Source organism: Panthera tigris, chromosome E3 (genome assembly GCF_018350195.1).
Source record: "Panthera tigris isolate Pti1 chromosome E3, P.tigris_Pti1_mat1.1, whole genome shotgun sequence".
NCBI classification, from domain to species: domain Eukaryota; kingdom Metazoa; phylum Chordata; class Mammalia; order Carnivora; family Felidae; genus Panthera; species Panthera tigris.
Genome location: NC_056675.1, coordinates 32,389,047 through 32,403,222, shown reverse-complemented (window position 1 = coordinate 32,403,222; position 14,176 = coordinate 32,389,047). Strand labels below are relative to the sequence as shown.

The window sequence follows — 14,176 nt, the reverse complement described above, 5'->3', positions numbered from 1 at the left end:
TAAGCAGGGGATCTGGAGTCAGGCCATCTGGGTCCCCTCTATCAGGACTCTGTGCAGGCCCTGGCTTCCCAGAGCATCAGTCCTGCAGGATTATTGTAAGGGTTTAATTAGTGGTTACATCTGAAGCAGTCAGGAGGGCCGAGCGAAAGTAGGCTGCAACTGTTTTGTGATGGTGATGATAAGAATGTGCACATGCAGAGTTTGAGAGAAAATGTTTTCCTTGTACCAGTGATCACTGTAAGAGAAAAATCTGTCCTTGTGCCCTTGGAAACTCAGATAGGGTCACAGCCTTGCCCCCAAACACGGCCATGGTAACATTGTTGATCGTCTGAACAATGAGGAATCCAAATGTCCAGCAGAAGAGTAACTCCTGTGCTTGTTTTCTAAACGGTATACAATGTAGCCATTATAGATGCCTGCCGATGTTGTAACAAAAATGCTTTTACTACCCTAAGTATGGGGAAGGGGGAAAGATGGGCATGGAAATGATATACAGCATGAGCTCCCCCATGTAAATATCCATGGCAAAGGAAGAGACCCAACTAAATACATTACACTCCCGCAGCGCTCATGTCTGGGCAGTGGCAGGATTGACATCCCCTTTGTTATTGTTGTTGAAGTGTTCAGCCTTTCTCAAATGAGTGTTAAACTCAAAATCAGAAAGTTATTAAACTTGAGGCACATAAACTGTGGCACAGCCATAGTCGGAGTGAAAGATGGGCAAGGTGCAGGTACAATCATCACAGAAATTTAGAGATTGAGATGTCGTGGGTATTTGCAACAACCGACAGCCAACATCGAGAAAATGAGTATTTCAGACACTGCCATTTACAACACCATCAAAAAACATCAGTTACCTACAAATAAATCTTAACAAAAGATAGGCAAGATCTCTCTGCAGCAAACGCTGAAAGAAATGTAAATGTCATGATGTTACTTTATTGTAAAGATGTCAGTTCCCTCTATATTTAGCTATAGATTTAGGGCAATCTTAAAGGAAATCTTAGCAAGTGTTTTTGTGAAAGTTGAGTAGGTGATTTTCAAATTTATATGGAAATGCAAAGGGCCAAAAATAGCAAGTGTAATATGGGGGGGGGGGAAAGAAGGGAAAAAAGTCAGGAGCCCTTCCATTATCACCTAGTAAGATTTATCATAAAGCTGCAGTCATCGGGCATCATGGTATCAGCACAAAGGTAATGAATAGATCAGTGGAACTAGAGCATTCGGAAAGTCCCTGCAGGTGTGGTCATCTGATAAACGACAGAGGGGACATTAGAGTGCATGGGAGAAAGCAGGACCTTTTTAGCAAAGGATGCTGCCTCAACTAGACATCCATATGGAAAAAGTGAATTTTGGCCAATATCTTACACCATCCACAAAAAATCGGTTCCAGATGTACCCTAAGACAAACTGTGTGAGGGGCAAGGAGCCTCACGGAAATAGGTGCTACCCTGTCTCTACCTCCTGCCTCCCTCACCTGGGATGGAGAAGCGGGTCCTCTGGCTCATGGCATGACCCCTGCCCCCAGCTTCTGGGATCCATATGTAATCAATCTCGTGACTCTCCTTCCTTTGCGTGGGTGTTGAAACTACATCTTCAAACAAAATGACCCCCCCTCCTCCCCCCCGCGGGTTTCACTTCCTCAAGGTGGAGGCTCCGGTACTAAGGGGGCTACCTGCCGCCCCCATGTGGGTGGCCGCTGCCTCTTCATCCAACTGCATATTTTAGTTTTTTTCTAATGTTTACTTGTTTTTGAGAGAGAGAGAGAGAGACACAGTGTGAGTGGGGGAGGGGCAGAGGGAGGTAGAGACAGAATCCTCTGACTCTGAGCTGTCAGCACAGAGCCTGACATGGGGCTTGAACCCATGAGCTGTGAGATCATGGCCTGAGCTGAAGGCTGACGCTTAACCACTGAGCCACCCAGGTGCCCCCAGCTGCATATTCTTAATTCAGCACACCAGCTCCTGCTTCTCAACACAGAAGGCTTCACCAAGAGATGTCAGGAGTTAGAAGCCAGGGCTGACCATAAGATTTTAAACTCTCCTCTCCCTATGGTGGTTTTTCAGAGCAGAGCCGCTTACCCGGGCCCCCAGGCCGCTGCTTCCTACGAGGCCAGGAGTGTGTTAGTGGGAGGCTAATGGATTCCATCCCCTGGGCAGAAGGAAACACCAGAGGGGGGAGGATCTGCCTCCTCCCCCCTCCCCCCCTGCAACAGCACCTGCCTTGGCATGGTAGGGGGCACACTGTGGGTTGTACCCAGAATGTCACTGATGGCTGTGGTGTGGGTGACGCAACTACTCTGAAACTTGCGTGGGAGCTTATTCAGAATGCAGACTTGGGGGTCTGCACCCCAGAATCAGATTCGGTGGGTCTGGGGTGGGGAGCTAGAATCTGCAGCTGAAACAGGGGTTTCTGATGCCGGGGTCCCGTGAAGCACAATTTGAAAAACTCTGCTCTTTGAGCTTCTTGGCGAAAATGCTCTGGAAGGGAACGGAGGCATGGATTCAAGAGCGGGTCCCCCCCATCAGCTTCAGCGTGTGGGGGTCCCTTGGCACAGGGGGAAGCTGGCCTCCAGGCCCATATGCAGCCTCGCCCGGAGATTTGGGCACAGGTGGTGGAGATCTCTATTTTTGGAGAGCTGTTCTAGTTGTTGTGTTAAAAGTTGCATGCAATCTTTAATGAAATGATTAAGTGACTGATTATACGGTCTTTAAAATCGAACAAACAGCAACAATATTAATAAATAAAACCCAGTCCCCTGAAGCCGATTCATCCTGACTGTTGCATCTGCAAGGTTCTACCTCTTTATACCCTACCCATTTCTTTTTAATTTTTTTTTAACATTTATTTATTATCGAGGCAGAGAGAGACAGAGCATGAGCATGGGAAGGGCAGAGAGAGGGGGAGACACAGAATCTGAAGCAGGCTCCAGGCTCTGTGCTGTCAGCACAGAGCCCGACACCGGGCTCGAACTCACAAAGTGCGAGATCATGACCTGAGCCGAAGTCAGACGGTCAACCGACTGAGCCACCCAGGTGCCCCTATACCCTACCCATTTTTAGAGATCTTCGATGGCAGGATCCTGTCTATTCTTTCCCTGCCTTGCTCTCACCAGCCCCACCTCCAAACTGAAGGTAGCCATAAAAGAAGTCAGGAGGTGACCCTTCTTGAGTCACTTCCTCTTAGTGTCCCCTTTTCCTTCCCCAACCGTGACAGCTGAAGTTAGCCTGGAGGCGCCATCTTTTTTTTTTTAACGTTTTTTTTTTTTTTTTTTTGCGAGAGAGAGAGAGAGAGAGAGAGATCGAACGTCCTTGAGAGTCACCATCTTTTTTTTAACTTTTTTTTTTGTGAGATAGAGAGATCGAACGTGCTCGAGAGTTGCCATCTTTTTTTTAACTCTTTTTTTTTTTTTTTTTTGCGAGAGAGAGAGAGAGAGAGAGAGAGAGAGAAATCGAACGTGCTCGAGAGTGGGGGGTGCAGAGACAGGGAGACAGGCTCTGAAGTGAACTCTCTGCTGACGGCAGAGAGCCGACGCGGGGCCGAAACTCAGGAACTGCGAGATCATGACCTGAGCCAAAGTCAGACGCTTTACCGACCGAATTACGCAGATACCCCGCCGTCTTAACGACTCTTCAAGTTTTTATATAAATTCCAGTTGACAAGCCTAAGAGTCGTTTCAGGTGTAGAATTGAGTGGTTCAACACTTTACACCTGGGAAAGTGCATGCCTTAATCCCCATCACCTGTCTCACCCATCCCCCTACCCCCTCTCCTCTGGTACCTGTCAGTTCTCTATAGTTAAGTGTCTGTTTCTTGGTTTGCCCCTTTTTTTTGCACCCCCGCCGTTTGTTTGTTTTGTTTCTTAAATTCTACAGATGAGTGAAATCATACAGTATTTGTCTTTCTCTGGCTCATTTCACTTAGCGTAACACTCTCAAGCTCCGTCTGTGTCGGATACAAAAAGACTAATTCGAGGGGGCAGAGGCCCCCCGGTGTTGACAGCCGCACTGTCCCTAATAGCCAACTTCTGGAAGAGCCCAAGTGCCCACTGACTGATGAACGGCTGAAGATGTGGTGTATATACAACGGACTGTTACTCAGCTGTAGAAGAGAAGGAGCTTTTGCCATTTGCAGCAACGCCATCCCTTACAAGCTGTGCCTCCCCCCCCCCCCCCCCCCCCCCCTCCTGCTCAGGGCACTCGGCCAGACGCTAGTCCCCACACTGCCCAGGACCGGCCTCGGTGATTCTTTCGGTTGTCCCGATCACCAGTAGCGGCCTGAGGCTGGGTCCGGGTCGGCCTGCCTCTCCCCCCGCGGCGGGCTCAGGCCTGGTGCAGCCCAGGCCTTTGGGGAACATGGGGCACAGTGCAGGAGCCTCCCTCCCAGACCCACTTAACTTTGATGGGCACTCAGCACCTGAGGTCGGTGCCTTGAACCTCCAGCTGCAGGGTTTAGTCCAGCTATCACTTCTGATGGGCGTGGGATTGTCTTGACTGCAGGTGGCTTTTGCCCCTGCGACTGGCTTGGGGACCTACCCTCCCTAATCTGTGACTCCGCCTTTTCTCAGTCCCTGCACCAGCCCGGCTGGCTGCGGGGTTTATGCTAGACTCTTGGCCTGGGCCGTGTGCCTGCCCTCGCTCCACCAGCATCGGGATCACGTGGGGAGAGCGTGACAAGGCCCGCGCGTCCTGCTGGTTCTGAGTCTCCAGATGGGCTCCAGCAGCCCCACTGTATCCACCCTTCAGGTGATTCTGTTGCACCCCGGAGGTTGAGGATGGCCGTCTTCAAGGGCTTGATGGTTCCCCGGCATCAGCTTGGGTTGGCGGGTTTCTGGTTAACCCTTCACAACACTGTCTGCCATGTGTCTTGGGTGGTGAGTAGCATCTCCGGACGGGAGTTGGGCTAACCACATCTGAGCTAGGGCCGCTAGTTGTCCTCAGAAACGTCGCCGGCGGTCACCGAGCCTGGTTGGCCATTTCAGTTGGTAATGCTTCATTTTCTTTCCTTTTCGTCAGGTATCTGTACCACGTTTTGACCAAAAACACCACAGTCACAGAACAGAACCGGAACCTGCTAGTGGAGACCATCCGTTCCATCACCGAGATCCTAATTTGGGGAGATCAAAATGACAGCTCTGTATTTGAGTAAGGGTTTCTCGTGTGTTTTTTTGTTTTGTTTTTTGACTCTCCTTCCTTTGACTATTTTTCTAAATGTATCCCATGAGTCATTCTTGATGACATCAGGATCTGATACCAGCCTGGTCTTGCGCAGATAGCTATCTATATCTCTATCCATACAAAATGTCCTTGAGACACTGGAGAAATGTAAGCTGAAAATGGGAAAGGGACATGAGCGTCTCCCGAAAAATCTGAAAATATCATGGATGATTTTCCGAGTAGCATCTGACAGCCTCCCCAAAGGGGAGAAAACGTCCTGGGAAGTTAGCTTCGAAGTGAACTGAGAGGGCCCTGCCCTGGAGAGACACGAAGGGCTCATATTTATTGTGTTAACTGTTGGGCAGGCACAGTGCTGAGCTCCCGATGAGATAATCTAAGTCTCCCAGCTGCCCCGGGGGCGGCGTCCGCATCCCCATTAATCTCCTGTCACACCGCTGGTAGGCAGGCATGAGGCAGCTCGCGCCCAGAGCCCACGAAGGGGTTTCTCCTCATTGGCGTACTTCCTAGATGAGCAGTTTTAGGCCAGCCTCACTTTCCTCATCTTTAAAGGAGAGTTCCTGCCTACTGCCCGGTACAGAGGAGGCACTCCAGAATTGTTAGCACGTGGTAATTCGGAAAGATGTCCCTGTTGGACGGATGAAAAGCAAAGGCTGGAGGCCATGGACAGCTTCCCCAGGAGACCTGTCTCGGTGTCTGAGTGCAGAGGGACTCGGGTTACAACCACCACCAAAGACAGGTTTTATTTTTATATAAGATAATCTCAACTGGAAGCTTTGAGGCCCCTTAAAAAGCCCCTTTGAAACAAGTAAAGGAGTTCCATTTCCAGCCTAGCTTATTAGCTAATCTGATTTTCCAGATAGCTTTCTGTCTTCATCCGTACTTGTGGAAAATGCAAACCCGTGACGCAGGCCTCTTCCCCAAAGGAAAACAGGAGTAGGGAGGGAGGCGGTGCCTGCAGAGGGGACTAGATGCATCTCAGGACGCACGGGGAACTGCTTGGTCGGTTGGTGTCTGTTTTGGGGATGAGATAGACCCTCGGGTTAAAGGCTAGAGACCGTGTCCCTCTTGACTAGAGTGGACTTTCTGAGCCCATTTGTTGTCTCAGAACAACTGGCCCGTACTTCCTAAATGGCACCCCCGTGGAGTGCCCAGGAGAATTTGTTTTTAATTCATTTCTTTTAGAATAACTTTAGATTTATGGAAAAGTTGCAAAGCTAGTACAGAAAGTTCCCCAGCACCCCTCACCCCGTTTCCCCCACTGTTAACGTCTTATATGACTGGGGTGCATTGGTCAAAACTGAGAAGCTAAGCTTGGTTCGTTACTGTTCGGTAGACCCCTGACTTGATTTGGATTTTGCCAGTTCTTCCATTAAGATCCCGCCCAGGCTCTCACGGTGCCGCAGAGTGTCGCGTCTCCCAGCCACCTCTGGTCTGTGACTGATTTTCAGTCTTCTCTTGTTTTCAGGAGAAAACCTTGATGTGTTTTCGAGAAGTACTGGCCATTCCCCCCACCCCGATCTGGGTTTCTGCGATGTTTTTCTCATGATTAGCCTGGGGTAGAAATAACTGTCACAATATGTCCTTTTCAGCCCACCGTATCAGCAGCCCCCACATCCACCTGCGCTCTAGCGAAGTTACTCTGATTTTTGGTTAAAGTGGTGTCAGCCAGGTTTTTTCCACTATAAAGTTACTCTTTTCCCCATTCCCTACACCACCTTTGAAAGAGTCACCCAATGTAGCCCACCTGGGGGCTTGGAATTAAGCTCCAACCTTCTGGAAAGGGGTGAGTAGCTATATACAGTATTTGAAAATCTGCATAGATTTGTCTCTTTTCCCCATTTATGTATTCAGTGAGTTATTTATTTTTAAGAAACAGACTCTTTTTTAAAAAATATTTATTTTGAGAGAGAGAGAGAGAGAGAGAGAGAGAGAGGATCCCAAGCAAGCTCTGGACTGTCAGCACAGAGCTCAATGCGGGGCTCGATCTCACAGTGAGATTGTGACCTGAGCCAAAAGCAAGAGTCGGATGTTCGGCTGAGCCACCCAGGCACCCCAGTCATTTATTTATATCAATATGGGCTCATGATGTTTGTTTTATACTCTGATTATTAACAAGTTCCCACATTGGTCATTGTGCTGCACTGAGCCTGTTGGGCGACCCTTGGGAGTCACTGATTTATTCAACCTGAAGCACAGGTGGACAAAATGGGTCAAATGGTAGAAATATTCTTGGGATCAGCGTGACTGACCTTTGTAGGCAGACAGGCTCCCAGAATCAGAGTTGAATAAGGTTTGAGGTCATGTTTTCTCAGGTCATGTTTCCTTATTCATTTACCCTTTCAGGAATTCAAACAGAGGTTATGTAGCCCCGAGCAAGTGCCAGGCCCATGGTCCTGCCACCGTGGAGCTGAGAGCCGAGGGGAGAACTAAGTGACAGATACATGTGACTGCAGGGACCTGTTGTGAGTGTCCCAAATGAGAGGTTACCTGGTCCTAGCTTGCATACAGAGAACATGTAGCTAGAAAACCCCATTTTCTTCCTTTAAAGAAAGGCATAGGGGGTTCTGTCTCCATTTCAAGACTAAAAGAGCCAACATGTGGCTCAAAAGTGTGTGTTCCCGGGCTGCATGCAGACAGCTGTCCTGTCCAGAATAAGAAAGGCAGAAGCTGACTTAGGGACTCATGAGGGTCTCCCTGCCACATCGGCCCCTTCAATTGCCTCCAGTTGTTTTTCCCTGGATTTGGAAACCCATATTCTTTTAGTAGCATTGTTTTGCCCCATTGGAGGGAATGCTGGTTGTCACTAACACTCAAAGATACGAAAGCCAAGGAAAGAGGCCTAGTATGGAAAGCTGAGGATACAGAGTATTGGATGGAGAATGCTGCCTGTTGGGTTTCCAAGCATAGGTAGAATAATGTGTAATCACTTTGGCGGTAAAGATCTCGCCCTTTCTGTAGGAATCGAGGTCACGGCTTCCTAGGATTGGCCGTGTGCTCAGATTCTGGGGAGAGAGCGTGAGTGGCTGCATTTTGCGGTGGCGGAGGGAGGCGTCCAGGGAGGCGAGGAGCCGGGGCCACGCAGGCCGTGTGACCCGGCTGCTCTCTGGATGCCTTTGGGGGCCGGGGGCGGCCCCCACACACATGCGGTGCACATAGCCAGGGGGTGACGTGTATCTCCAGGAGTAGCCGCAAACCTCTGATGCTTTCCCCTTCTCTCCCCAGCTTCTTCTTGGAGAAGAACATGTTTGTTTTCTTCTTGAACATCCTGCGGCAGAAATCAGGCCGCTACGTGTGCGTTCAGCTGCTGCAGACCTTGAACATCCTCTTTGAGAATATCAGTCACGAGACCTCACTCTGTAAGAATAGCCCCTGATACCTGCCCCCTCACTGCTGAGCTTTGGCGGCCTGGAGTTTGGCGTGGTTTTCGTGTGGCTTTTTGAACGTCTGAGCTTACCGTGTGTGTTAGGGCGCTTGGGCTGCTGTCACAGAATGCCCCAGACCTGGTGACTTAGACAACAGAAATTTATTTTCTCCTAGCTCGGGACGTTAGAAGTCCCAGATCAAGGTGCCATCAGGGTTAGTTTCTGGGGAGGCCTTTCTTCCTGGTTTGCAGATGACTGTCTTCTCGTTGTGTCCTCACGTGGCCTTTCTGTGTGTGTGTGGGTGTGCACGCGTGTGTGTAGTGAGTTCTGGTATCTTTTCCTCTTTTAAGGACGCCCACCTTTGACCAGGGTCCTGCGGTAGGACCTTGTTTGACCTTAATTACCTCCTTAAAGCTTCTGTCTCCAAATACAGTCACAGTGGGGGCCGGGGCTTGACTATGATAATTTGGGGGCCACGCAGTTCAGTCCCTAACCATGTTTATCCTTGCGTAGTGGGGTACTGGGAAGGGCTGTGAGGGCTCCTCTCTGCTGAATGGTTCTGGGCTGTTCACATTTTTTTCTTTATAACTCGTTGGGGTTGCTGAATAACCAGCCAACACGGAGGGGCCTCTCTGGCTCACTAACTCAGCTGCCCTGGAGGATTCCTGCGTGTTTGACGAGGTACCTTTGATGATACCATGACCAGGTGGGCACGAGTTACTACCGCATAGTAAGAGACCTTTGGCTGCAACATCATGGGAGGATACGAAGGAAGGGGTCGTTTGAGGGCGAAGCCCAAAACCTACCAAAGGGTAAACAACTTGAAGCCAGTAGGCTCTCTGTTAAAAATGATGCGCCCCAAGCAAAACACAAAAAGAAAAGAAAAAGGAGTACTTAAATGAAGGTGTAAATGGATTTCTGGAATACCCAAGACAAAACTCACAGGTGGTTCATAATGGGGAGATGATAGCAACATTCAGGAGGTAAGGGAAGAAATTGCAGTTGCTTTTAAAAGGGAAGGAAACTGAAAAGACCAGCAGCAAAGAAAAATGCAGTGGTATGTTTCCACTGTAGAAAACCTGGCCACGGGATTGCATATCGCCCAGCCATCCTCGAGAATCAAGATACTGGAGTGTGGGTCCACAGAGCATGAACTCACCTAGGGCGGAGCCAAAGTGGACCCGGCTCTTGGTGAATTTCCTCCCGTAGAATGTTTTGTTGGTGGAGAGATGGGGCATCTGCCCATATCTTGTCCTGAGAATCCCAGGGGACTCTGTGCTGATGGTGGTTGCTGTAGACTGTTGTTCTGTGGAACATTTTAAGGGAGATTGCCCTGAGAGTCGGAATTCAGACAGAATGGTCACAGCCGGCCGCTGGGCGAAGGGATCGAGTGCAGACTATGAAGAAATTTTGGATGTGCCTGAACCACAGAAATCCAAAACAAAGATACCTAAAGTTGTTAATTTTTGATAACAATTAGTACCTACTCCGCAAATTTGAGCTGGGCCCCCTTGGAGACCTGTGTTCAAGATACCAGTACGATCTGGGTATCATCAAACAGCTTCCTGAGTGCCGTCCGTTAAAGAGTGATTCCGTCCCTGGAGAAAATGCCTCAAGGAAAGTAGAAGGTGTTCACACTGGATTCTCCAAAAGAACATTTTTAACAGACAGAACTGAAGTATGGCTAAGTGGTTATACGTACTGGATTGTAACAGTCATCTTTTTTTAAAAAACTATACATTCACGTGAGCCACTCCTCAACAAAGTATAACTGATTTGCATTTGGAAATGAAGTTTTGGTTATATCGTTTTCTTGGTTTGAGGTATCAATTATTATATTACGAATTTGTGAGTTGCCACAGAATCTACGGTATTCTTAAACTTCCAGTAAAAACTCATTTGCTATTAAAAAAAAAAAAAATCAGCCAACAGAATAGGCCCTGGAGGTAGCAGGGTGAGGAAGAACAACCCAGGAGCAAGCGAGAGTGAGACCCAAGCTCCTTCTCTGGCCTCGCTAAGCCCAGGCTCCTCCTCTGACACAGCCGCTCTGGGAGACAGGTGCTGTGGGCACCCTCGCTCCATGCCGGGAGAGTTTGCGTCACGAGCCTCTGGTGAGCGCTCTAGCGGTGCCCGGATCCGGAAGGGGTGTGAGTCCAGCTGTGTTAGTTCAGTGCCCGCACCCGGGGGTGACTGTGCCCCAGGAGGACATTTGTCGGTGTCGTATTGGGTGAGGGGCTGGGGGTGCTGTTAGCCTCTGGCGGGTGGAGTCCTGGGATGCGCAGGACCGCGCCCCACGGTAAAGGGCTATCAGCTCAGACTGTCAGCAGAGCCCAGGGTGGGAAACGTTGCTTTAGCTCCTCCTCCTCCGGGCTTGACTGGCCCGCTTTGCGATCGGCAATCCCTGGGCCCTGCCCGCCAGGAGTAGGGAAGAGAAGACGAGTGACCGGATGTCTGTGTTAGAAGCAGGCTCTAGGTCCCCAAGAAGGGTCTAGGAAAAGTTTCTGGTGGATGGAAAGGGGTAAAGACAGTGGCATCCCTATCAGGAGGGAGCGGGGAGAGGCCGGAACTGGCTGCTGAGTGGAGGCTCTCAGAGTGGCCACTAGGTGGTGCTGCCGTCCTAGGAGCCTGCGCTCACGCTTCCCGGTGAATGAATGGGAGTTGACAGATGTGAGTTGACTCACTCTCCCTAAGTGGTTTCCCGTGTTAACAGCTTTTGTTTCCCTGGATGCGAATTGTGTGTGGTTTCTGAAAACTGAGAGAGGGGAAGACCCAGCTCGGTGGTGCAGGCCCCGGACTCCAGCCCCCCAGCTCCCGGGCCCGGCTCTGCCGGATTCGCCCTGCACGTGCTCTGGGGGCGAACTGTCCTCTCCAGGCTGCACCTTCTGCTTCCGTGGAGCAGAGATGACACTCGTATCTGGGGAATGGGGTGGTTTGAGGACTAAGCGTGACCGCGGGCGTGCGGAACGTGGTGTGGGGTCTGGCAGATGGAAATGTCCACTCAGGCTGGTTTTATCATTAAATCCAGCGTCCCCCCACCAGATGTCTGTTGTCTGGTTACCCTTCCTAAGCCCAGCTCGCCCGGGGGCTCCTGGATCGAAGGTGGGGGTTGGGGCAATAGGAAACGCTGGAGTTTCTGGATCACACGGCTTTCTGAATTGGGTCTTAGAAGGATACCGTGCTGTGAGGTACGCAGACAGATGCCAGTATCTTTACAGGGAATTCACCAGAATCCTTTTTATAAGCCCTGTAAAAGCGGCCAACAGCACCGCCTTTGACAGAACTTTGGTTTGTGGGGGTGAGGAGGACGGTGAGTTTTGCTTTTATTTTTTTTTTCCAATTATAGAAAGAAAATATCCGGATTATAAAACAGCAACAACAAAAATAAAACGCCGTGAGAATATAGAAAGCAAAACTTCTGCAGAGCCTCACCCTGCCACTTGGGTAGACACAGCGCGTTCTGCCTTCTGCTTTATGCGGTCCCCACCTGCTGATGTGTCTTAGATGTTCATACGGTCCGTTCACGTGTCCTCACCTAGTTTGGTTGACTGGCGGCATCTTGCCGAGCCCCAAGTGATTGAACTTGACCACGGGCATTTAGGTGGTTTCCGGATTTTCACTATTACCAGCAGCCATTTCACAAGTGCACCTGTTGCCCGTCGGGTTTGGGGACCTAAGTCACAGGAGGCCCGAGAGACCGAGATTACGTACAGACTCCTGGGTTGATTAGAAAAGGATACCACAGAAAGTCGGCCACACGGTGAGGGGGCAGTGGAAAAATCCCAGCCGAAGAATAGAGGCACCGCTGCTGCCCCCATGGCGGCCCCCACCGCCCACAGAGTCATCGCGTGGAGGCCCTGGAAAAGTCCCCGCTGGGGAATGATTGGAGCGTGTGACTTTTCCAGCTGAAAGCACAGCACAGAGGCTCCTGGTTGTACATCTGAGGCTGACGGCATAGGCATCTGTGCCTCTGATGGCCCGGAAGCTGCCAGCCAGTCACAGCGGGGCTCCACGGGACGTCTCAGGACTCCCTTGTCCTGCTAGCCAACGCGTCCCCAACCACGGCCAGGAGGACAGTGAAAAAGAAGGGCTCTGGGCGTCAGCATCACATGGGCTGCTCCTTCCGAGTTAAGGTTCCAGGTGGTTAAATTGTCGACTGTGTAAAGAGTAGAATGCTGCGTAGCAAAAAGGAGCAAAGGGATGCACCGTTACCACCGCGTGCAGCACTGTGGGTAACTCTCAGATGCGGTAACGCATGACAGGGGCCGGACACAAGAGGCCTGCGTGTCGTATGATCCATGGGTATGAAGTTCAAGAATAGGCAGGGGCACCTGAGTGGCTTAGTTGAGTAAGCATCCGATTTTGGCTCAGGTCATGATCTCATGGTCCGTGAGTTCGAGCCCCACGTCGGGCTCTGTGCTGACAGCTCAGAGCCCAGAGCCTGCTTCGGATTCTGTGTCTCCCTCTCTCTCTGCCCCTCCCCTGCTCATCCTCTGTCTCTGTCTCTGTCTCTCTCTCTCAAAAACAAGTAAATATTAAAAAAAATAGGCAAAATGAGTCTATGTGATCCAAGGCAAACTAGAACTTGCCGTTGGGGAGAGGGTATTGACTGGATAGGGCTATCAGGGAGCCTTCTGGGGAACAAAAAACATACTCTGTCTGACCTGGATGGTGCTTACGTGGTATATATATTTGCAAAAATTCCTCAAGCTGCATGTCCAAGACTTGTGAGGTGTGTATATATGAATAAGTACATAGGTACGTAGACTTTATATCCACATATACGTACATTTCCACATAGATTAAGCTGTCCGCTTAAGATTTGTGATCCGCGTAACCTCAATTTTGAACAGTTAAAAATTGATTTTTTAAAAAATTTGTTAAAAGTTGTTGATTTAAGATTTTTTTTAAAAAAATTGGCAATTAAGTCAATGAAGATTTTTAGGAACCCCGCCCCCGACCCGCTGCCCCCTCTCTTGGAGCAGGCCCCAAGATTTGCATCCGGAATTGTGAGAATCTGGAGATTCTGAAAACTGTTCTGGGACTACAGACTTCTGTAAAGCCGAGGACACCCAGCGTGCTTTCCGGAAGGCAGCGGCTTTCCTGGAGAGCTGGCTTCTGAGGAGGACCCGGCTGTGGGCCTCGTGCTCCCGGATGGCTCTTTGGGGAGCGTCTGGTGATGTCAGCCTTTCCGGTAGTACTTTGATCGGTTTACGTTGGATACCTCGTTGGCACCAAATAATGGTTTATTTCCGTTTTTTCTTTAAGTTTGTTTATTTTTTGAGAGAGAGAGAGAGAAAATGCAAGCGGGGAGGGCAGAGAGAGAAGGGCCAGAGGATCTGAAGCAGGCTCTGCTCTGTCGACGCAGCCCGATGCGGGGCCCAAACCCACGAACCGTGAGATCATGACCTGGGCCGAGTCAGATGCTCAGGTGACTGAGCCACCCGGGCGCCCCTGCAGTTTATTTCCTATTCCCCCTGAGAGCACCTGTGTTCAGTCCTGGTGGCTGGAGGCTCCACGTGAGGGTGCTGGATGGAAAGTGGCCGCGGCCGTTACTGAGTGCTTGCTTTGTGCCCGTCGCTGCCCTTCGTACCTCATCTCCTTTAATCCTCACAGCCGACCCCTGAGGAAGGCGCCGTTA

The 14,176-nt window shown here is 50.2% G+C and overlaps 1 protein-coding gene and 1 pseudogene across 10 annotated transcripts in view; both read left to right on the top strand.

The window, feature by feature from the left end:
- The window catches only part of CLEC16A (C-type lectin domain containing 16A), a 201,620-nt gene that overhangs the window by 6,775 nt on the left and 180,669 nt on the right, over positions 1–14,176 (top strand). For all 10 annotated transcript variants that reach the window (XM_042971412.1, XM_042971414.1, XM_042971411.1 and 7 more), the window contains exons 2-3: positions 5,015–5,143; positions 8,399–8,532. In XM_042971412.1, the coding sequence (XP_042827346.1) occupies positions 5,015–5,143; positions 8,399–8,532 (263 nt within the window). The remainder of the gene's footprint in view (positions 1–5,014; positions 5,144–8,398; positions 8,533–14,176) is intronic.
- LOC102967187 lies at positions 8,539–10,348 on the top strand (annotated as a pseudogene).